The 24,427-nt window shown below is 37.0% G+C and overlaps 1 protein-coding gene across 1 annotated transcript in view; it reads left to right on the top strand.

The window, feature by feature from the left end:
- The window catches only part of ABI3BP (ABI family member 3 binding protein), a 163,858-nt gene that overhangs the window by 29,064 nt on the left and 110,367 nt on the right, over positions 1-24,427 (top strand). Inside the window, exons 3-6 of the mRNA XM_074163979.1 lie at positions 3,756-3,824; positions 8,664-8,796; positions 18,327-18,508; positions 21,709-21,770. Coding sequence (XP_074020080.1) covers positions 3,756-3,824; positions 8,664-8,796; positions 18,327-18,508; positions 21,709-21,770 — 446 coding nt within the window. The remainder of the gene's footprint in view (positions 1-3,755; positions 3,825-8,663; positions 8,797-18,326; positions 18,509-21,708; positions 21,771-24,427) is intronic.

Raw genomic sequence — 24,427 nt, 5'->3', positions numbered from 1 at the left:
AGGTTCAAACAAGTGGATTTATTGTGTTAGTCTTATAGTAGCAGCCCTTCAAGAATGTGTTGAGCAGCAAGGAACTGCTCAGATTTTCATAGCAAATTTGCAAATGTATTTCAAACTGAATTTGTTGTATTGTTCTGTAGGGATCCTTCATTTATGAGATTCTAGATCATTACCAGAGGAGAAACAGACAGATCTGTATCTTACATTTGTATCATATGTATCTCTGTTCTATACTGATCTATGTTGAAATGATTTCTGGGGGCAGATGCTGGATTCGTGGATCAGTGTCCAGGTATTTTAACATTAATCCTAATAATGTAACTATCATTTTCTTACTAAACACAGTTCATACAAAATAAGAAACATTCAGCCGTAAACAGGATTTTCTATACTCTGTGATTTGATTTGCTTTACTTAAGGTCATAATTTTATTTTAGAAATGCACTTTTATTTTTAAATATATTTCAGCGTAAGCAGTTGATATATTGTGTGAATCATAGTGAGATACAGTCAGAAGCCTATATTTTTGTGGGTCTGATGGTCACCTTTCTGCTGCCTACCTCTTATTTCAGCAGTCAATTCAATTTATCCCTTAAGTGTTAAGATGAAGTAGCACAAACTAAACTATGGTTTTATTTAGGTTTTGGTATTTCACAGCATTTTCTTTTTTTCCCTCCTATGTTACCCACTTCTCCCTAAGATTCCTGCTTGTTATAGGCATGGATCTGTTGAGTCAATTATGCATGTATAGGTATCATAAAGGAACACAGATGATCATAAATAGTTCTTGCAAGATAAAGTTTAATACAAGTGAGGCAATGTTTTAAGTCCCTGAAAATGAATTAAGTTATAGTAGCATCATATGATTCCTGTGTTGTGATTATGACTGATACCTAATGTTTCTCAGCAAGACAACTGAATCAGTGTGAAAACTCATTGTTCTTCTGAACTTAGTAAGACAAATGTTAAATTGCAGTGAAAGACTAAGAAAGAACTGCCATTTCTAAACCTGAATCAGGGCTCATTGTATGAGATTAAGCAAGTTGTTTGCCTGTCTTCGTTTCAGTTTCCTTAGATATAGAATGTATCTCTGTCCAGACTAGAAGCATTTCAAGGCCTGTGTTCTTCAGTCTGTGCAAAGTGCTTTGATACTGTGCATCAAACAGATGAATTTAAGTTAAACTGCAGTTGCTGTACGCCTAACACCTATATAGTAGTGCGGGTGCTTCTGCCCAGGAATGGCAAATCATATTTATAAATTAAGAAATATTTTTAGTTAAGTTCAGAACAGAATTTTAGTGTTGTATCCTGGGTATTGAATGTACTCTTCTGATAATTTTAAATTTTGATTTTAGTTACAATGATCATAATATTGTCTTAAATTTGGTACTTTTTAAACTCGTGTGTTTTATAGCAGAACTCTCTTAATATCTAGTCTTAGCCTGTTTTCCTAAATACTTCCTTTTATAGATTGTATTTCAATCAGAAGAGCTGTGAGTTCTCTGGGAAATGGGGATGTGTTGTATTCTTTATTAAGGCAATGTGCTAAATCCAGAAAAAAAGCTCAATAAACAGCAACCACCCAAAACAAAATATTCCTGCAGAGAGCACTTTGTTACAGAACAAAACTGCCTGTTAGAACTAATGATTCCTGATAAATACCAGAGTTTGCAGCTTTGAGATGTGCAGGGAGACATTTAAAGTTCGTTTATTACCACATTTTCTTTAACAGATAATCTATTTCTATACTGTCACACATGTCATTTCAGACTGCAGCCAGAGTTAATTTTTCCAGTGATGGAGCAGGGCAAAACATGGCAAAAAACCATTTCAAACCATTTGGATAATTTTCTTTCACGATCTTTGGACATTTTGTTGATGAAAACATACATTTTGCAGTTTTGAAGATTGACTTTGTAGTTAATGAGCTTTCAAGGTGATGCTTGAAACTAATTTTATTGAAGTTAAGATTGTTCAATACTTTGTGAGAGCTATAAGTCTCCCAAGTGAGCACAAATGCACTGCAGAAAACTGGGCTTAAAGTACAGGGAACACAAATTATTTTAAAGTGTTGCTTGTTTCTGATTTTAAGTCTCAATACAAACAATTTCCAGATGGTTGCACAAATCCCAGAACTGTGTGCCGCCCTAAATACTAAAAAACATTTTTTATAATTGAAGAGATATTTGCGCTTTGGGGTTGCTTTTTCTTTTTAACTAATTCTTTTTTCCACATTGCTTTGAGCAGCTGTTTTCAATGCTCACCTTAGTTATGTTTATATTGGGTGCAGTTGAAAACTATTTAAAAACAATAATTAATCAATTTAAGTACATCTATAGTATGGGTTTTCAGAGACTTAGATGCATAGAATCAGTGAAGTTGTTAGAGTGGTTTTCCCCACACTGGCACAGCTTTTTAAGTAGCGCAGCAAGCTTTTGATTTATTCAGTACTAGTTTTCCTTCCTCTCTCCTTGCAGAAATCTGGATGTAAGAGAAAATTGAATGATTTATCAGTGGTTCTTTCAATTTGTAGACTTCATGCTATCTGTTACACTGAGATACGCAGGAAATCCAGTTTCTCATCCATAGATACAGATTTAGATAAATGTGTCTAAACTAGAATAAGGGTTTTACATAGAGTAATCCTTTTTAAAAAAAAAACTGTAGCTAAAGTAGTTTTGATCAGTATATGGTAAGCCAAATTCTGCCCACGAATATCTCTTTGGAAGCTCTATGACTTCTTTTCTAGTGTTGTAGTTCTGTAGAATAGAGCTTGGTTTTAAATAATTAAGACGTGCAGAAATCTCTGACATCTGCTGTCAAGAGTAAGGGAAAATCTTCCTTCTGAAGATGAATTCCCCAAACTAAAATCACCATTTCATCATTTTTTTAATCAAAGCGTTTATAATTTTAAGCTGCAGGGTGAAGTTATCTGCCTTTCGCTGCCAGAAACATGAATATATCTGAACTTGTGGCCTCTTACCATGTGTACTCGTGTCATCTAAACTGCAACAGATGTCTCTGAAATGTATTAGAGTTTGTGTAAAACTTGGTTTACTTCATTTCATTATTTCCTATGAAGACTAGTATTTCCAGAAATTTTCTAAGCTGGTTCACAACTGACACCCAGCTAGCAATAATTCTGCATCCTTTAGAATGGCTGCAATTCTTGTGTACTTTCAAAGAAACTTAGGCCAGTCAGGTAAGATTGAATTGAAAGACAAAGTTCCCGTCTCTGGAAGGGCTTTTTTTTTGCTGTGTAATATGATATGTTCTGTTAGCTTTTTGAAATGAAGTGCCACTTTTATGGGAAGTGGTGCAAAAAAAAGTTTGGAGTTAGGATGGAGAGAGATTCTTTCCTGTAAAGATTTAAAAAATATTTTGCAAAATTTCATTTTTCATGGGAGAAAATATATAGGGGTTAAAAATAAAAGAAATGTGAATGTCAGAAAGTCTGGAAAATACAATTTGTCACTGAGATGAGCTTATGAATAAGAAAATCACTTAAAGTGTTCTCTCCTGTTGCATGCAATGTTATTTCTAGCGTAACAGGACCCAGAGATTCCAGTCAAAGTCAGAGCCCTTTGTGGGTTTTACACAAATATTAGTCCCTTGCTCTTATGTTGAAAGATCACAAAGATGGATAACATGTCAAGCATTCAAAGAATATTGGACTTTTTCATATTAATTATAGGTTAATCCCTTTCTCAAGTAAATAGCACGTCTGTACTAATTGCTGCTTTCTTCATTTACAGATGCAGAGCCACGGTATTTGGTTTCGGTAAGACCAGCACGCATTTCAAATAACAAGAAATCTTGTTCAGGTATTTTACCATTACAGCATCTTTTTCTTAAAGTAGTTCAATGAAGACAGAATCTTTTACTGGGTTTCTCTGAAAAGATATTTGTAACCATGGGTGTCTGACTGGGATGCACAAGTTCCATATGTGGAAAGGTAAAATGTACTACAGTACTTCCTAGTCAGTAACTAGTCACACATGTGGTGTTCAAAGCATGAAGAATCACCTAAAGATTGTTCTTGTAAAAAGTTCTTACAAATCAGAATTGAAATTTAGGATACTGATTTCTGATGTTTAAAGAGGTCACAAGTGCATGCCAAAAAAGTGAAAGGTTTTAAATACAGTGATCTTGTGTATTGAAATTACTTTTACCAAACTACCAGTAAGGATTCCTTCATCCATGGACTGCTAAGTTTGCAGATGCAAGAAGTTAAGGAAGGAGGGATTTTTCTAGCTTAAACTATACATCGCAGAGCAGAAATATGAATTTGATTCTCGTCTGTTCCAAACACTTTCTATATGACCTTAATCATGTCATTAATACTGTTAGTTTTTAATTCCTTACTTTAATATGGAAATGACTCTCAGGATCACTGGGCTGTTGCAAAGAATAAACTGATAGTATATATGTATATGTTTATAGTCTGAGACAAACTTTTTATCAGGGCCTGTTGCAATAGGACAAAGGGTGATGGTTTTAAACTAAGAGAGGGTAGATTCAGACTAAATATAAGGAAGACATTTCTTACGATGATGGTGGTGAAACACTGGCACAGGTTGCCCAGAGAGATGGTAGGTGCCCCATCCCTGGAAACATTCAAGGTCAGGCTGGACATTATTAATTTTTGTATCTCAAGTTTACAGAAACTGATATGTGGAACAAGATTCAGATAATTGACTTTTCAGTCCAGCAAAGGTGTAAAAACAGCTGTTGGTTTAATGCTGGTGAGATATACGACAAGTCTTTCTAGTAGTGAGAATAGTTAAACCAGACAAATTACCAAGAATTATGGTGGAATCTGAGTTGATGCAATTTTAAATTTAAAAATGAAGACTGGTTACATTTCTAGAAGAGACACTGTAGTTCAAACTGCGATTAATACAGAAGAGTTGTATGGTTTCTATTCATATCATTCAAAATAAATAATCACCAAGGTAATTCTTGGTCTTACAGTGTATAAATCATTGCAATCTCTAACTGGGAACTAATGGCATAATAATAGTCATAATCAAAATCATATGTAAGTCCTCTCAAAAAACAGTGTGATTTCAAGTTACATGAGAGCTTGTTTTTTCTTTTCCTTAAAATATTTTCCATGTTTCCTCAAAAGGTGATCAAGAAGGGAATTTTTCTATAGGTAACGGATTTGCCAGATAATTTTGTGAATGATCAAGCTCTTATGTTTTATGTTTTTCTTTAAAAATGAAGTCTGTAGGAACTGGTCCAGAAAACCAGAAATTATTCAGAAATTTGCCCTTGTGGAAGTATCATGTGCTCCATGGTATTTCAAAGCATGTCATATGTTGTCTTAAGGGTAGAGAGTGGTTTTGTTTGTTTGTGGAGTTTTTGTGGCAACATACTCATCATCAATATAAAGTAAAAACCCACATGGTTAAACCAAACATGCATTGGTTGAAAGTACAAAACAGATTTTCATTGGGGCTTGTTAGGTGAAGAGATATTAGGGTTCAAAAGGCATGAAAAGAGAGTTAGTCAGATCTGTTTCACAACAGTGAAAAATATAACCCTTAGATCAGTGGCTTGTAAACTTTTGTGGTCATCTGTACATTTTGAGGAGGTACAGATCCTTTGGATTTTTGAAGTATGTAATTTGATGTAAAAAATATATGACTTTCCTTTAATTAATCATCTTTCGAACACCAAACTCCTTAGACTTGTAGCGGTCCACAAACTACAGTTTTAAAATAGTTGCTCTAGATTATTTCTTCATTTTCAACTATTAGCTTTTTATCTTTATTTAAGAATATTTTATCTTTATTTAAAGAATTGTGCTACTTCACTCAGAGCAAAACTAAAGTTAAGTATCATGCAAAACCTGAACAGTGTCAATGTAGTATGTGGTTAAAAGAGAAAAATGCCCGCAGATACAGATACCAACTAAGATCTGCCTACAGTTAAAAGTGAAAGAAATTTTTGTCGGTTTTATTTTGCTATTGATAAAGAATGTTGTAGAAAGTATGAATTATCCATGGAAGTAGTTGCAGTCTTACTAAGAATCCTGCCAAGAAGTTCCTGTTTCTCTCACACGTAAAGAACACTACAGTTAAGAACAACAAAAAGGGTTTTTTCCAGTATGTAAACAGAAAAAGGAAGATTAGGGATAATGTGGGCCCACTGAGGAATGAGATGGGCACCCTAGTGGTGGAAGACACGGAGAAAGCAGAGTTGCTGAATGCCTTCTTTTCTTCAGTCTTCACTGCTAAGGCTGCCCCTCATGAACCTCTGGCCTTGGAAGCCAGGGGGAGGGTATGGAGAGAGGAAGTTTTTTCTTCAGTAGAAGAGGACCAGGTTCGGGACCACTTGGCCAAACTGGACATTCATAAGTCCATGGGCCCAGATGGGATACACCCGCGAGTGCTGAGAGAGCTAGCAGAAGTTATCGCTGGGCCACTCTCTATCATATTTGAAAAGTCATGGAGAACAGGAGAGGTGCCAGAAGACTGGACGAAGGCCAACATCACACCAGTCTTCAAAAAGGGCAAGAAGGAGGACCCTGGGAACTACAGACCAGTTAGTCTCACCTCCGTCCCTGGGAAGGTAATGGAGAGACTCATTCTAGATGTCATCTCCAAACAAGTTGTAAGAGCAGGGGGTTATTGGAAGTGGGCAACATGGGTTTACCAAGGGTAAATCATGCTTGACCAATCTGATAGCTTTCTATGATGCCATAACTGGTTGGCTGGATGAGGGGAGGGCAGCAGATGTCATCTACCTTGACTTCAGCAAGGCTTTTGACATTGTCTCCCATAACATCCTCATTGGAAAACTAAGGAAGTGTGGGCTGGATGAGGGGACAGTGAGGTGGATTGAGAACTGGCTATGTGACAGGACCCAAAGGGTAATGGTTAATGGAACAGGTTCAAGCTGGAGGCCTGTAACCAGTGGTGTCCCCCAGGGGTCAATACTTGGTCCAGTCCTGTTCAACATATTCATCAGTGACCTGGACGAGGGGACAGAGTGTATCCTCAGCAAGTTTGCTGATGATACCAAGTTGGGTGGGGTGGCTGACACCCCGAAGGGCCGTGCTGCCATCCAGAGAGACCTGGACAGGCTGGAGAGCTGGGCAAGGAAGAACCTCATGAGGTTCAACAGGGAAAAGTGTAAGGTGCTACACCTGGGCAAGAAGAATGTCAGGCACCAATACAGGTTAGGCGTGGACCTGCTGGAGCCAAGCTCCGAAGAGAAAGATCTGGGAGTCCTGGTAGACAGCAAAATGACAATGAGCAAGCAACGTGCTCTTGTGGCCAGGAAGGCCAACGGAATCCTGGGCTGCATAGGGAAGAGTGTGGCTAGTAGGTCGAGGGAAGTCATTCTCCCCCTCTACGCTGCACTGGTGAGGCCACAACTGGACTATTGCATCCAGTTCTGGGCTCCCCAATTCAAGAGGGATAGGGAACTACTGGAAAGAGTCCAGCGAAGGGCAACAAAGATGATTAAGGGATTGGAGCATCTCCCTTATGAAGAAAGGCTAAGAGAGCTGGGACTCTTTAGCTTGGAGAAGAGAAGGCTGAGGGGAGACCTTATTAATGCCTATAAGTATCTCAAGGGTGGGTTGAAGGAGGAGGGAGCCAGACTCTTTTCAGTGGTTCCCAGTGACAAGACAAGGGGCAACGGGCACAAGTTGGAACATAGGAGGTTCCACTTGAATATGAGAAAGAATTTCTTCACGGTGAGGGTGACAGAGCCCTGGAACAGGCTTCCCAGGGAGGTTGTGGAGTCCCCTTCTTTGGAGATTTTCAAGACCCGCCTGGATGCAGTCCTGGGTAGCATTCTCTAAGCAATCCTGCTTCAGTAGGGGAGTTGGACTAGATGATCTATATGGTCCCTTCCAACTCTAAAAAAATTCAGTGAAATTCAGTGAAAGAGAGACTCCCTAATGTCTTGAACTCTGTAACACCTTCTATGACACAATCAAGATTAATCGAAATTAATCTGCATATAGCTTATTCTTATACTAAACATACAAAAACCACCTGCTGTTAATTTTCAAAAGCTAGGTTTAATTGGAACATAGGCTGAAAAAAGAAAAATAGTTAAAACATACTAAGACAAAATTGAAACACAGTTTAGTAAACAAATCTTCCTTCTACCCACCAAATAATAGCAAGAGTTCCTTTAGGTTTACCCTGGATCTGCAGGTCTGGAAGTGAAGTCTTCCAGTTTTTTCCTAAGTTGAAATAAATGCTGTGCAAGTCCAGAGGGAACAAAAAAAAAATAGCCTTTTTGAGGCTTGTGTGTCTGATACCTGCTTTCTAAAGCAGTCTCCTAGTCTGTGCTCCTGCTGCCTGCTAGCTGCATCCTTCCTTCCTTTATGCGAACTTTGTTCTGCACTTCTTTCCTCTGTTCACGCTCAGCTGGCTTCAGAGAAGGAGCAGCCTCCCTTCCTTGCAGATGTTTCACTAGCCTCAACAAGAAGCCAACAAACAGATCTCTGCCCGCTTTTTTACTTCATACATTAGAAACGGTGACTGTGAAAAAGGAGAACTATTGTACCTTTCCCTTCAAATGCAGAAGAGAAATAGATCTTCATTTACTTTATTATGCAACTGCAAAAACTTTCCCCTAAATACTGCAGGAGAGGGAAACTAACTTGTAATTGGAATTATATGTTTCTTATGTAGGTCGGACCAAGACTCAAAAGCCTCTGCAGCTAGTAGTTGGCACTCTCACCCCAACCTCTGTGTTCCTCTCTTGGGGCATCCTAGTCAATCCTCAACATGACTGGACAGCAACAAGTAACTGCGCTAGTGACAGGTAACATAACAGAAAACCATTTTTTTTATTAAGATCATGATTTAATCCAGTGTGGTTATCTGGTGTGGCTGAAATAAGTTTAACAGTGGAAATTAAAAAGTTGGAAGCAATAGTTCTGACTGTGGCCTTGGCTCTACCTTTGTATCTGAATGAATTGAAAGAAACTTTGTTAAATCATAGGAAATACATCAGCTTAAAGTAGGCCAAATAGAAGTGAAATAAGTCTTTTGCTGTGCTGTGGTAGGGAAATGATGCCTTGTTTTAATGGTATTTGTTTTCCGTAGTTGGTATTATCACTACACTACTTTCCTGATATTGATACAGTACAGCTTTCATTAATTTTCTGTTGTAAGTAAAAGAAGATCTCTTCTACTATAACATTTTTGGTTTTCTGTAATAATTTAATGAGTGGTACAGTAAGTGGGGAGCTCAGGAAGACTCATCAAGTAGCAGTTTCAGGAGAAATTGTAGTGCTGGGTAGCTTCTCAATTAAGTGCACCATCACATTTTAGGCAACTCTTGGCTGATAAGTAAAATTCATCTGCTGCAATTATTGAAATTGTTAATACAGATGTTTTCCCTGTTCTATCATTTTGGTGTTTTCTTTGTATTCTTCATTTTATGACGGAAGATATTTTTTTTTGGTTTTCACTTACATCCTGCAAAGCTCCATTCAATTTGTCAATGTTTTGTAAAACCAAGAAGGAACTTTGTGCACCCATGTTTGGGATGCATCTACATCTAGTTTACAACTATCATCTTTTGTTTTTTTAATGCATCTTTACATTATTGAGAACACATTCTTTTTTTCCCTGTCTAATTTTTGTCTAATTTATAGCTGTCTAATTTACACTTGAATGCTTACTTCGGCGTTGATAATAAAACTCCCATTGATACCATTAAACTGGATGCTAAACATAGATTATGTTAAAAAACCCATCTCATATAGCCAATATAACCTTTTTCTTACCTCCCAAAAGTTTTGGACAAACCCTTTTCAAGCTTCAGAAATTTCTCATGAACAAATTTGATTCTATATCACGAATCAGAATTTCAAACACTATTGAAGAAACAACATTAATTAAAGAAACATTAATTAAAGAAACAACATTAATTAAACAGCAGGAAATTGCTATGGAGTATTAGGAAATATCCGAGCACATAATTTAATTAGATTTTTTTTTTTCAGTAGAAATAAAAGTTGGTTTAGGATTAACTTTTGTTCTCTCAATCAAGAAAGAACCAAATGATTTCCTACAGTTAGAAATTGATGAAATGAGCTGACCATGGAGGAGCCTGTGAAGTATTATGCCCACATAATGATTTTAGCACCATTTTTAGCATGGAAGTTATCTCCTCTGTGTGCTGTTTCAGCACCAAAGTTACAGCACCCATTGTGCAGTGGAAATTAAGAACACGTTAGAAGAAAACTATATCCTATATTAATCCACCTGGAGACTCAAAGCATATGATATGCACCACAATGCCTTCATCACCTTTGGTTTTTCTCCTCAGTAACTGAATATTCTTGTTGGATGTTCATTGCCTCCAAGTTTGAACAAACTCTTTAACATAGTATGTAATGTTTTCCACAGTTCAGTGCTACTGGTGTCTTGCTATGTTTAGAATGTATTCTATATGTGTGTTTTTACCATTTCTTTGTGTCAAGTAATGGTATGCATCTCCCAAAATTCTGGTTCTTTACTTAAGTGTTGTTTAGTCCAGTTAGCTGATTCCTCTCAGGTGTTTACTTTTAAGGTGCCCTCCATTTTAATGAAGTGTTGTCAGGCTGTACTAAAGTACTGTCTTTGTTTTTCCCTTTTGCCCCCATAAAGAGGAATTGTATATAAGAGTTGTATTGTTCATTTTGTTTGAATATCTCCCTGTGCAACTGTAAAGATACACTGAGAATGATGAGTAGCTAGTTTAAAAATACTTCAATCAAATTACAAGCAGTCATATCAAAGTATGGGTTATACACCTATAAGTAGATTTCTATTTTGCAATCAAGCATAGCAATAAAGTTAATGAAGAAAAAAAAATCACTTCAGTGGTGCTCCTATTTTGTTTACCTTTACTGGACCAAAATGCTTTTGATTTGGATAAATGATGAGAACAATTCTCCACCATCGTGTGTTTTTCTGTAATTCCTAGGAGAGACTGGATCCAAGTGTATTTCTAGTCAGTGTATAGAAGAAAACTTATTAATTTCTGATAATAATTTGAATTATAATGGATAATGTATGATAAGAAAAAATTAGGAAGTAGCGCATCCTTAGCAAGTTAGCATCGTGTTAAAAGTACAAGACTTAAAATCAGATAATGGATTCATTTGTATCTATTGCAGGAGCAGTCTACTTCACTTGCTTGATTCTTTTTTGTCTGGGGTGTTCTCCTTACTGTGTCATGTTGAAATGTACTGTTAATCATCCTCAAGATTGTTGTATAGTGACTAACCTCTAATCTTTGACATTTGCAGTATGTGGCAATTATGACCTCTTAACTCAGTTTTGCTGGTTAGCATCACACCAAGTCTTAGGTTTGTAACTCTGTATGACCTGCAATGGAGTCACTGTCCTCAGCCTCAGATTTTACCATCTCCGGGTGGACGTTAAGCTTTTGTACAAATGTTGCATAATATAAGCTAGTTGAATATGTTACTGACTCAGAAGATGAAAACCATATGGAACAATGTGGATCTGTTGGCCAAGATTTTCTCTAGTGTAAGTTTTATCTCAGTGGGATATTCCTTAGAAGACCTGGTTTGTGAGCAAATGAACTTTGAATAAGAGGTGCCACATTCTCAAAGAGCACTGTTATCTTCTATTGCTTCAGTGAAATTGTTTCTTGCTTATTGAGGGCACATAGTGTTCTTCTGTACCTACAAAGTGCTTTTTAAGAAACTCTAATGAAGAGAAAGTTCCTGTGCCATTTTTTTGACAAACCATTCTTTCATTGCTTAGTTCTCTAGCGATTAAGGTCATAAACCAGTAGAGTGCTATGTATTTCCTGCAAGATAACCCCAAACCTTAATTCTTTGTGGAAGCAAAGATAATCACTACCATTTCTGTGGACTGAAATTCTTTGCAAGGTGAAATTTTAAAGCCTCCTTGAAGTGGCTATCATCTCTGGTGACAGCCTTAGCACTAGAATGCAAAAAAACCCCAAACAAACACCAACCAACCAAAACAAAACAAAAAGACCCAAACCAAAAAACTCAAGCGATTTGTTTAATGTAACTGATGAAAACTCTATGTTGGTTCCACTAACAGTGTGGACTTAGCTTTCTCAGCATCATCTGTTTTCTGACACCAGTATGAGGTAGTTGATGATGGAGGATTGTCAAAGTCAGGATAACCTGCTGCACGGTCGTGTTCAGTTCCTCTTTTTATATTTCCGAGACAGTAGAGAGACTTGTTCCCTCTCTGCCTTTCAATGTTCAAACAACCATTAGTGGACAGAGCTGTCATAATAAACATACTGGAGCTATGTTTACTGTTCATTTAGGTCTGAAAAAGAGAGTATAGGCTACTATATAGACTATTGTATAGATTTTTTTTTTGGCCTTTCCTTTGGTTAGAACAACTCTACAGATCCCAAAATGGACCAGGGGGTCAAAAAAGTTTGACCTTCAGTTTTTCTTAGGAAAGAGAGTTGGGGAAGGAACAGAAGATGTTTTTCCATGCAAGACAAAAACAGGGTTTGTAGGTAGAATACTATGTATTACTGTATTGAGTGGATTGTATAGAAAAACAAACACAGTTTCAGATAAAATAGAAATGTAAACCTGAAGGTATGGGTATTTTAATGAAATATATCTAAGTTAAGAACTTTGAAAAATTCACATTTATATTGTTTAAATTTGTTTGCCTGTGATTTAAGTGTCCTAATGTCATATTTGCAAGTAGTACAGATGTTGTGTTTTACTTAATTTGTATCTTATGCTTAAAAAAAAGTAATTAAGAAAAATAAAGGGGGGTGGCGGGGGGGGAGAAGAGAAGAATCCGTACTTACTCTTTAAGTTGTACAGCACATAGAACATAGAAGTAGGGTTTTTAAAGCCCTAAATTCAGAAAGATGTGTGCATGTATCTCCTTTTGTGCCTTTCTACAAATCTTTGTCACTGTGCAGCTGCCAACTTAATCATACTTTGTGTTGCAAGTGTCATAGAAAATGTATTTTAAACTTAGCACAATTCCTTAAGGAAAACATACTGCAGCAAATAAACTTCTTGCATTTCAGATGCTTTTGAGTTACTGCTGTGGGAGTATATACTGAAGGTTTGTTTAAACATGGAAAGATTTGTTGGTGGTCAGCCTCTCATTCTTCATAACCTATAACTCTTCAATTCATTTCAGTCCTTCTACTAAAAAATTTAAGTGAAAAAAAGCGAGTGATTATGTAACAGTGAAAACGAAATTAGAAAGTGCTTTGCAAACTTAACTGGTAGCCATCGGTGACATAATTCTTTCCATCTTTTTATATATGTCAGTGTCTGTTACTTTAAAGTAAACTTGGCAACAAAAAGGAAAAAATATGATCAGCTTCACTTGTCAATTTGTGAAACACTCAGTATCTGAAAAATTGTAGTTCAAACAGTTTCTTTTATTACTTTCTAACACTAAACGGATGCTGCGCTTCTGATGGAAATCTAATTATAAACAAATAAATATACATATGTAGATGTTAAAAGTCTTTTTTTAAAAGTCTGATTACATGCCTATGCACAAAAGTGCAATAAGTTTTAGAATCTTTTGTCTATGGCAACGCAAAATCACAGAGCAGGAATGTTCTTATATCTCCAAGGCTTAATTGTTTGTTTAGTGTTATGTGTGACTAAAATAGTCATGATTAAATTGTTTGGAGTTTTGGTTTGGATCTGTTTCCAAATAAACCCATGATATTTATACAAACTGACCTAGTCTGGAAATCTCATAAAACCATCTGCCTTATAAGATTTCCAGTATCTAATTGTTTGTGCCCAAATATTTGACTTTGCAACCATTTTACGGCAATCTGGCTGAAAAGAGATTTGGGTAACAATTGGAATACTGGAATTCTTGGCAAGACAGTGTCATTGATACTGATATATGAAAACTCAATGTTTTGCCTATGCATCCTAGATTTTTTTTTTTTTTCTCTTAGCAGCGACCGAGATCTCCTTAATTTCAAAAGTAAAGACCTTGTGGGCTGCTTCTTTAAAGTGGTTATCGTATTTTGATTTCTTGTGTAATAAAAAGGCTAGCTCTAAGCTGGGAAAGAAAAGGTTTCACTGCCTTGCATTGCGGAGTTTAAAAAAACCACTATGTAACCTGAACATAGAAAGCATAGCAAAATCCTTTTGAATCAGGCTGATAGTCTTTTATATAGACTTTGCAGATATCGTAATTACTACTGTGGTTGGCCTATGGAGTAATACCATACTTTCGTGGCTCCCTTTAATTTAGATTTAGTCTTCCTTTAGATTGGTTTTGCTGCTTTGGCTTCTCCCATTATTTCACATTTGTGTGCATCATACGTGGAGGCAAGTGAAGTCAGAATATTATAAAGAATGCTAAAGTTCATTAACGTAGAGAGAGTTTCAAGAACGCACACATTAAACATACTGGGTTGCACAAATGCATATAGAGAGAGGCTGTCGGTGAATGTAGGCTCTTTAATTCTTTCCATTGGTTATTTTTTTAGTTGGCTTGATTATAGCAATTAACTCATCTGTTCATAACACCGTCTGTTTAAATTGTTGGAGGTCATTATCCTTTCAGTTGTCTAGTAAAAAGGGAGGAGGTAAAATTTCTCTACAGTCCCCGTGGTGGTTTGTTTGGAGGTATCTTCTAATGAGTGAAACATGGCCTGTTAGGGAAAGAGGGAGAGAGATTAATTTTTGTGGAGCTTAACAAAAGAGCTCTAATATTTTACAGGGTGCTGGCTCGAAAAGGAGTGAAGTGAACCCTGTAATCTTTTGATTAGTATTTGTTGTAAACAGGAATGCAAGTGCTATTCCGTGGACATTGTTCTGATAAAATGTACCCTTCTCATGTCCCCCACCAAAACAAATAAAGAATCAAAATTAAAAGCAGTTAAATATTGTCAGGTCTTTGTACGTGTTGAGAATCTAGATTAAAATAAATTCCTGCCCAGTGAGAGGTGTGCCGCCTCCTTGCTGAAACATCAGACTAGCATTTACAGCTGTGAATAGCATTCCAGGGACTGTTCCAATTACACTTTACTTGAATAATGTATTACTTTCATACTAGCTATTAGGATCCTGCAGTGTGTAATCAGTTTTTCATGTTCTTACTTCACAGAGATAACAGGGGAAGTGTTCTATCTGAGGTACAGTGTAGTGTACATTTCCCCTCTATGAAAGTGTGGCTGTACTCTGTTTCAGCCTGCTCTCTGTCATTTTTGGGGGGAATCTATGGAGAGGTTTCTCTAAATGTTTGCAATCCAGGAGAAACATTTTTGCAGCTTCTGATACACATAGCAGGCCAGCTGCGCAGATTGTGTGTGTATGTCACTGCCACAAGGGGACTGATATACGTGAGAGGTGACTAGATTTTACTGCTTTCTCATGTCTTCAATTATGTGTGTTGATTGTTTAATATTGTATTTTTTTCTAAAAGGAAGGTTTGAAAAAGGGAGAAAATAAAGTTACAACAAAATTGAATCAGTAGAATGTTCTCAGGCAGGCACTGAAATTGCACTGTATTTGACAGCTTGTTGGTCTGGTTTAACAATGAATTGTTGTTCTTTAGTGACAAAACTTGGCATTTCTAAATTCATACTCTATAAACAAATGGTTGCAGTTCCCCAAAAGTGCATGTTGCATATAATTTGGATATATTTAATACTCAAACGATTGTGACTTTCAAATTGTTAATTGGAACTTCGTTTTGGTTGCTTTTTATTGAAATGGTTGAGGAAATTCTGTCATCACAGTCAGTGTTTTTACTACTCCTTGTGGCAAGTTTCCACTGAAATAATTACACCCTTGGTGAAGTTTTTACAGGCTTGGAAATCTTGGAGTGGAGAGCACATTTCTTCTGTGCTATATGTTTCTATTTCTAATGGCACAGTTTGGCACAACTATGAAAATCTTCTTGTCAGATTTTTTAATAGTTTTGAATTTTAGTGAAAGATGTTTTTTGACATGCAGGTGTTCTCTGTCTTTTAATTCATGTTATGGAGAATGAATTTGCAGGTGTGGAGACAGTATTCAAAATCAGAACATTTTCTACAGTAGAAGCAAGTGGGAGCAGCCACTTAAAAGCCTATTCATTATGAACAAGGTTTTGATGATTTTTTTTCTTCCTCGTTTCTGTTGCAGCTATTCACTTAGACTGTTAAATAACTGAAATTAATTGGTATACTGTTTTCTTACCATCACATACAATCTCTTTATTTCTACCCCATTCAAAAAACAGGTGGGAAAAGGTAAGAATGAAGATGAAAACAAATTAAATTTCCTCTTTCAGTCAAGCTGGGAAGAAGGTGACTGTTTCTACTTGTGATTCACATTTTGATCATAGATTTATCTACACTTACTCCAAATCCCTTACCAAGAGACTGTATGGGGTCTAGTAAGATGCATTTATGTTGCAGATGGGTTTTGTTTCTTACTGCCACGTCCTTTGCAAGATAGTTACAGAGATTTCAAGTAAGCTTTTCTGTCTGTTAATGTTTGTATGACTATGTATGAAAGGCTTAAGAGGATAAAGGAGGAGACATTTTCCTCATTTTAATGTTGCCAATAATTTCTTGTTAAAAACAGTCTTTGTCAGTCCAAATGATAGTCAGATCTATTGTTTGACACATGAAATTTGAGTAGATCACAGCCCACAGAAGGATGCAGATTATTACTTGGTACTCCAGGAATCAATAAGAAGAGAGAGAATATTCACTACGTAATGATATTTCTTTCCTTTCTAAGCTTTGGGTTAGACTATGGCTTGTTTTGAACACAAAATAGTACAGCTAATGAAGAGAGTTATGTGAGCGAACGTAAATATTAATTTTGTAACCTGGGAGAATACCTGGATGAGCCGAACTGTAGCAACTAAAACAGGAGAACCTAGCTTTTGGTGCCAAGAAAACAAATTTGAGAGTTATGAGATAAAATGTGTAAACAAAGTGAATCTTTGTGTATGAAAATATTTTCCATGTTTGGCACTTTCCTTGTCTTACATTGTGTTTTAATAATGAAGTAGGAATTTCCCTGTACTCAACAGCCATCTTTCACATATACTCTATTCTTGAAGTGCTCCTCTGTAACTTTGGCAAAAGCAGTTTTATGCATTGACAGTGTTATATTTGGTCCATTAAGTCATTTTAATCTGGATCTCACAACTAGGTATTCTTTCAGTTGATTAAAGAACTTTTTTGGGTTGTTTTCTTAAGCTCCCTTCCTTTCTCTCCTTACGTTTTTCTACCTAATATCTGGATTAAATCTCACAGCCCAGATTTCTTTTTCATTTTGCTTCTGAATGATTCTTGGGCACATACGCGGGGTTTTAGAATTGGATTTCTTTTATGGGCTCAATTTTCTTTGTTGAAGTATGAAAAAATATAATTGGATGGAATTAATCATTTTCAGCTGATGTAAATATAAGATGGATATGGACAATGAATATGCTTTATTTATGTAATGTGTAACAATTTTCAGTAATACTTGGATTTAAAAGTTGCCAAATGCCTCTGAGATTTGTTTTTACAAAAACAGAAAACCCCACCCCATTCTGGCAGTGATACAGATTGTATATTGAAAATGAGACTGTAGCAGCAGTGGAGTTCTTGTGCCGTAACTCTCACCACTTACATTGCATTGTTTTATACTGGCTAGCACTGTAGTCATACTTTTTCAGGGTGGTGCTGCTTGACCGAATTGGGCAATTTCTGTAGAAATATTTTTCAATTTCATAATCTGTTAGCATTCATCATGTTATTGATTTAAACTGCTGAAAGTAAAGTCTTGGTTTACTTTCTTGTTTGAAGTGTGGACAATGCACAATGGGCTCACTGAATGAGGAATGTGTCCTTTAAATGTCAAATATTACTGGTTTTCCCTTGAGAATAGTTTTGGACTAATTTTGAGGGGAACACCTTTCCTTGGACAGATATAGAAGATTTTGAGAAATTGGTTGAGGCTTGCTGACTAATAGACTCATGTTTGAATTGACTAGTTCTGGCATATGTCAGAATCGCAGAAACTACTTGCAAAATGAGCTTGCAGTTTGTGGTCAGACCACAAACACATGGTTGTTTGTGAATAAGGAGACTTCTTTTCGTTTAATACTCTTCATGTCGGGGTCTGTATGATGGGGAGCATATATGTATCTAGGAGATGACTGGGCTAGCACAACGTTTGTAGGGGAGATATGCTGGCTTTTCTGATATTCGATAACCATACGGGGCCAGAAAGAACAAGAACAATGGTAGGTAGAGATCATTTTAGTAATTCCTCACAAGAATGCTTGCAGCGGGTTTCTTTATGAAGAATTTTGTTTTGTTTTGTTTTGTTTTTTGTTGAGCAGGTTTTATACAGTTCGCTACAGAGAAAAGGGTAAAGACAAGAAATGGGTTTTTCAGCTTTGCCCGGTTACAGAGACGGTGGTGGACAATCTGAAGCCAAACACACTTTATGAATTTGGAGTTAAAGACAACATAGAGGATAGTATTTGGAGCAAGACTTTCAATCATAAGACAGTTCTATCTAGTAAGTATTGGGCACTAATTATCAAATAATTACACACTTTGACAGTATTTTTTCCTCTATTGTGGTATTACTTAAAAGTGAGCTACTGATCAGGCTTTCATTGCAATGCTATCCCTTATGGTTCTAACAAATTCTTTTAGGAATTGGTGAAACCAGAAATAGTTTGTGTTTGAAAAACTACCACCTACTCATCTGAAAATTGTTCTCTTCTCATTGCAAATAGTAGAGGATCTGCTGCAGGTTGGTAGAACTCTAAGTGATTAGTTTAGATACACACAAAGTGTTGAGTACGTATGTTTATGCTTCTGACTGGATTCCAAGCTTTTTCCTTGGACTGTGAATAATAAGATCATTACTAATGTGAATTGAGGGAAAGTATTAACCTTTTTTTAATCTTCTTCTATATCTACTTTTACATTCAAGATGGTTGAAAGCTAGACAGGGCCTGTCCTATCCAACACTCATCACAATGGACCCCTTAAGACTCTGCCAGAAAGTTCAATTTGAAGCTAGTTTTCAGTCAAGGTATAAATTCAAGTTTGAATTGAATATATACTTGAATAATTTCAAGTATAAATTCTGTTTGAAGCATCCACTCTAATGTGTGTAAGTTTTTTTAGGGCTTTTGGGGAATTTTGGGCTTTTTTAGGGCTCTTGTTTGGGTTTACATGGAGGCAGTGTATGGCATCTCTGGCAGTTCTCTCAGTCGTATTTTAAGCTTTTTCTCCAAAGTCCCAAGACAATGCAGACAAAGTGATGTCAAATTAACCCTTGAAAAAAACATCTACTACTTAAAGAATCGCTGCTGTCAATGGAGGAAATAAGCAGCAGCAGAGTCTTCCTCTTTGTAAAGACACAAGCAGAGGACTTAACAGACATTGTTCGATTCCATTTATTTTCCTCAAGCATTTACATAAAGGTATTTCCAAGCATGATGTTGGTCAAAAGATGCTGCAAACTCCTATGTTCAGTATTTCTAGCTTGATTGGAAATGTGAAGAAAGGAAATTCTCATGAGAACCTTATTCATATGAGATTTCCAGCTGAAATTTGATGAGGACCTCAGTTTCAAGTTTTAGGGGAGTTACACAGCTTGATATACTTCAGGATAAGGGAAGGGAGCAGTAGGTCTGCTTGTTATACTGCAAAAGCCCTCATACTGCCTAGTGAAGAACTTTGCTGGCCTTCATCATAAATTAGAAATCTGTAACTTTGAAGTACCTGCCTAGTGCCCGTAGAGTCATTTTAGCAGTCCAAAATACTGCCATCGTTATACCATTAACTTAAAGTGGGGAACGGTGGTCTTTTCCCTCCCTTTACCTGCCTCACAAAAAGAAGCTCTGCTTCATAGCTCTAAAGAATGGTTACTAAATGGCTGTTTTTCCTACATTTTAAACATTTCAAAGTCATCTGTAGGGAAAGTGCTGCAATATATTTCAGCACTTAAAGTGGGAGGGAATAAAGAGTTCATAGTATTTGTAGTTTAATACTATGTTCAAGGCTGACTGAAATGTCCACTGGCATCACCACATCTTCTCTTTGTATATAATGTATTTCGAAATGCTGTTTCTTACAGAAACTACACATTTTTAATAGGCCGGAAGAATCATTCTTATAAGTTATGGAGACAGATTGAGTTGGGTTGAAAGATACTTTCTTGCAAGAGTTCATATTCTATTTAAATGAGACTTCATTTTCCTAGAGTGCAGACTTGTGTATTCAGTGGGTGCTTTTGCAGCAGCTAAATCCAGGGAACTTGCTATTACCCTGTATGTCTATATTCTGGTCTACTGATAAAGTATTTTCTAATTGGAAAGCTGACAGCACCTTTCAGATTCAAGTGTTTCATATTGTCATTGCATAGTAGGTAGGTAGAGAAACTCTGGGCACTAAACAGAGTTAGTTATAAGATCTATAGTAAGAAACGTCTCAACCTAAACCAAGCCTCATTCACTGTTAATTTTCTTTCCTCACTGAAGAATACATAAATGACTATAAACTGTTGCATGTTCTTGTATTTCTTGAATCGACAGGACAAATTTTTGTTATATATTAAACATGTTGAGAGGGGTTGAGAGGAGGTTTTGATTCATAATTTGAGGAAGACATAAAAGGCATGGCAAATGCTCAACACTTATTTAACCAAAATGTATCAAAAGAGATGAATAGATTATTTCTGACCATCTTAACATGATTTTCTCATGAAGTCAGTGTGAAACTTTTGTCAGTTTTCCCTTGTCTTTGGACCAATAGTAGGTCCTGTTCCTGAGAAGTGTCAAGCACTTTGAAAGATATTTTTCAGGATTATGTGTCAACTTAAATGTCTCTCAATTGATATTTCTTTATAGTTGATTTTGTTTCTATTGCTTATCTGTTTTGGATAGTTTTGTGAATCTATCCAAACATTTAGCTTGATTCTTGTTTAATTGCCTGTCAACACAAAGGGAGCAGAAAAGTGTGAAGATGGAAAATGTAGGCAAAGTTCGAAGCCTCATGCTACAATACAAGAGGTTCTGGGAGGGACTGTTTCTCCTTTGTACGTAACAGCTGCATCACAAGAAGCTTCTAATACTAAGAAGCTAAGAGAAAAAAAAAACTAAGAGAAAAATTTCAGAGATTAAACCCATGGGTTACTTTTTTCATGTGTTGAGACAAAGGAAACCATGTTAGACCCAAGGAGAAGTGACATGCCTGCTCTGTATTGCCAGTGCTAAATATGTATTTCTTTTAGAAGAATGCACTTAAAAGCAAGACTAACTATTGGAGACTTAAAACTTGCTGCTTTTAGCCAGTTCTGGTACCAGCCTGACAAATGGGATGAAGAAATTAATCTTTCAAGTTTCTTTCTTGCATATTAGTGTTGTGGTTATATTAATTTTATTAAAGAATCCTCTTAGGCACCTCTAACTTCTCCTTAGTAAGTCCCAAAGACCACTTCAGCTCTCTTACCCACAGTTGTAGAAAAATGAGAATACATTTCATTTCTTCTCTGTCAAAATGTGAAGGGGAGGCTTTGCAGATGAATTAATTTATATGGAGAAACAGGACCAAACAAAACTGTTACATGGTGTGCTTTTATACCTTATAATTAAGTCTCCTAACTGTCTTAGCTATTGAAAAAGGTGAATAAACTTGGTTTGCTTTGCTTTGGACAAAACAAAAAGTAATTCTCTGTATTTATTTCTCTTTCTGTCAAATCAGATAAAAAAGTAAATGGACAACTCCAGAATATGTACAAGTTGGTACCTAATGCCCAAACACAGGTATGCAAAACATTTTTATACCAGATTTGTATTTTGTATGGTCAAATTTTTGCTTATATGTTAAAGTGAGGAAGAGATTATGGCCACAAACTGCCAAGATAAAAATTCTGTTAAATCTAAGACTAGATAGAATCACAGAATATCTCAAGTTGGAAGGGACCTAAAAGGATCATCGAGTCTAACTCCCTGCTCCTCACAGGACTACCTAAAACTACACCATGTGACTAAGAGCGTCTCCCAGATCGTCCTTGAACTCTGACAGGCCTGGTGCCATGACAACTTCCCTGGGGAGCCTGTTCCAGTGACCAACCACCCTCTCAGTGAAGAACCTTTTCCTAATGTCCAATCTGAACTTTCCCTGATGCAGCTTCATTCCATTTCCTTGTATCCTATTATTGGTCACCAGAGAGAGGAGGTCAGCACCTCCCCTCAGCTGAGGAAATGGGATTGTGAAAGAGAATTACCAAATGAAGCTGCTTAGCACAGGAGAGCTGTTACAACATCTTGTGATAAGGGACGTACCACGGACATTTGGGTTTACTAATTACTGCATAGTGATTCCTGTTCAAAAGCTGTCAAAGCCTGTCACCCCCGGTGCCTGTGGGAGTGCACCGAAAGCCTGTCTTTTCAAAGCATTGTAAAGTGGCTAATAGAAGAAAACAGCAGGGAAAGTGCCTCACTGAAAATATATCATTAATGCCAAAGCGGAAAATGCCAAAGCCCCTGAATAGAACACCATGGGAACATATGCGGTGTACATTCATAGAAGAAACAATAAGTGTTTTATAACCAGCTCACCACATGATACTTAATTAGCACAGGTAGTCTGCTGAGTGAGGAAGACATAGGAGCTAAGCAGCTGCCAAGCGTAAAACTAAACATCGACCCGCTATCCGCAGAAGGAAAATGCACCTGAACCTGGAGGCCCTATACCAGCTGATTCCTTTAGAAAAGCAAGCCAGCAAATAACAGAGAACTTACTTCATCTAAACACTTTAATAGTAGAATTAAAAGCCAAAATATACAGCAAAAGTAATTGTTTATAGTCCTGTGGTGCCTTTCACCCAAATACTCCAAAGCATGTCAGCATCTCATGCTACTTTTCATCTGCAAGTCCAGCTCTTGGTCTGCTACTGTTTGCACTCCCCCAGCAAAGAGAGAGGTGTCAAAAGTGGTATGATACAAAGGTAATCTGTACAGAGAAGGGGGATGATCTATGTCACCCCTGAGGTCTTCTCAATCATTAGTATCGATGTTACCCAACTTATAAGTGGGGCACTGAGGCACTGGGGATCTTGATGTCTGCTTTCACAAACAGCGACCATCCAGTATCAAGTGACTACTGGTTAAGGCAAATGGTTAAAAACAGGTAAAAAGCCAATGTGGATGACATAGTTTATGGTTTACATCAGTTCAGCTAACTCCACCTGGGGTAGAAAGAGGCAGGCTGATCTGTTCAGTTTCTGTGTCAATGAGATTATCAGCTTTTCAGTGAAATACTTGACCTGTTTCAGAGGCTTTCCTTTTCTTCCTCCTAGTCTCTGCCAACTTTCTGTAGACTCTCCAATCTTAGATAAAGCTCAGAGAGGATTAATAGGCAAAACATCTTGGTATTGATAAACCTGTTCTTGCAACTGATGACCCAGGTGCTGTTATCTGACTCTGTGGAGGATGTGAATCTGAGGTTTTCTTGTCTCTGACATTTCATCTTTCCCAAGTTTAACAACTTCTTCATGGCCTTCTTGATGACTTCATGGAGGTTGCTTCAATTGTACTCAGAAAACACTACTTAAGAGAACAGTACTTTCTCAGGAAGGACAAAAATGCAATCTAGCATTCAGAGAGGGCAATCCATGCTTTTTAACCCAAGGTCATTTTTCCAGAGGATGGATTCTGAGCTTCATACACCCCAGAAATGTTTTCCTTTGTAGCAGGATCTGGCCCTGAACAGCTCTTGGTTCTGTTGGCTGGTGCAGTACGTAGAGGCAGTAAGAGAAGTGTTTATGTTCCTACATGAGGAAAACACATAGGAAGTCCACTGCCACTGACAAAAAGCCAGTCAGGGAAGCGTATTGATGTAAAAATTGCATCTTTTTAAAAAATATTATGATGATTGCCCTTTTGAAATTACCTTTTGCTCCCAATAGTCTGTCTTCGCCTATTTCTCCTCTACATCCTTAAACCCGCTTGCTACCTGAAGATCACTAGCATTGCTAGTTCAGCAATGCTTCTGAGGTCTTCTGTTCAAAACATCAGGCAGTTCTTGGATAAGCTCAGGCACAGGATTTGTTTACACAGTATCACATACTACTTTAGCCTGGACCACAAATCTTGTACCGTTTTTATGTGAGGCCCATTTCAACACATGACTGTTCCTCGTTGCCCTCTGTACAACCACATGCATTGCTGTAAATATTCAGTTTGCTGTCACAACACTGAAGACCTTCTTCCGAAGAAGGCAACTGCCTTATCGAACAGGACCTCATCTATCATGTGATTTTTCAGCAATTCTCATGGAAGTTTTAAAATTTTTCTTATATTATGGTTGGAAGAAACCCCATTCCTATTCAGAAAAACACCTAAAGCAAGCCTGGTGGGTGTCCACAGCTCTTATGGATGTATGGCGCCTCAAGTGTGATTTTATGAAATTTCCAGAT

This window comes from Numenius arquata, chromosome 1, assembly GCF_964106895.1.
Source record: "Numenius arquata chromosome 1, bNumArq3.hap1.1, whole genome shotgun sequence".
In the NCBI taxonomy this organism is placed as follows: domain Eukaryota; kingdom Metazoa; phylum Chordata; class Aves; order Charadriiformes; family Scolopacidae; genus Numenius; species Numenius arquata.
The sequence above is the reverse complement of the archived record's forward strand: the minus strand, read 5'-3'. Positions and strand labels throughout refer to the sequence as shown.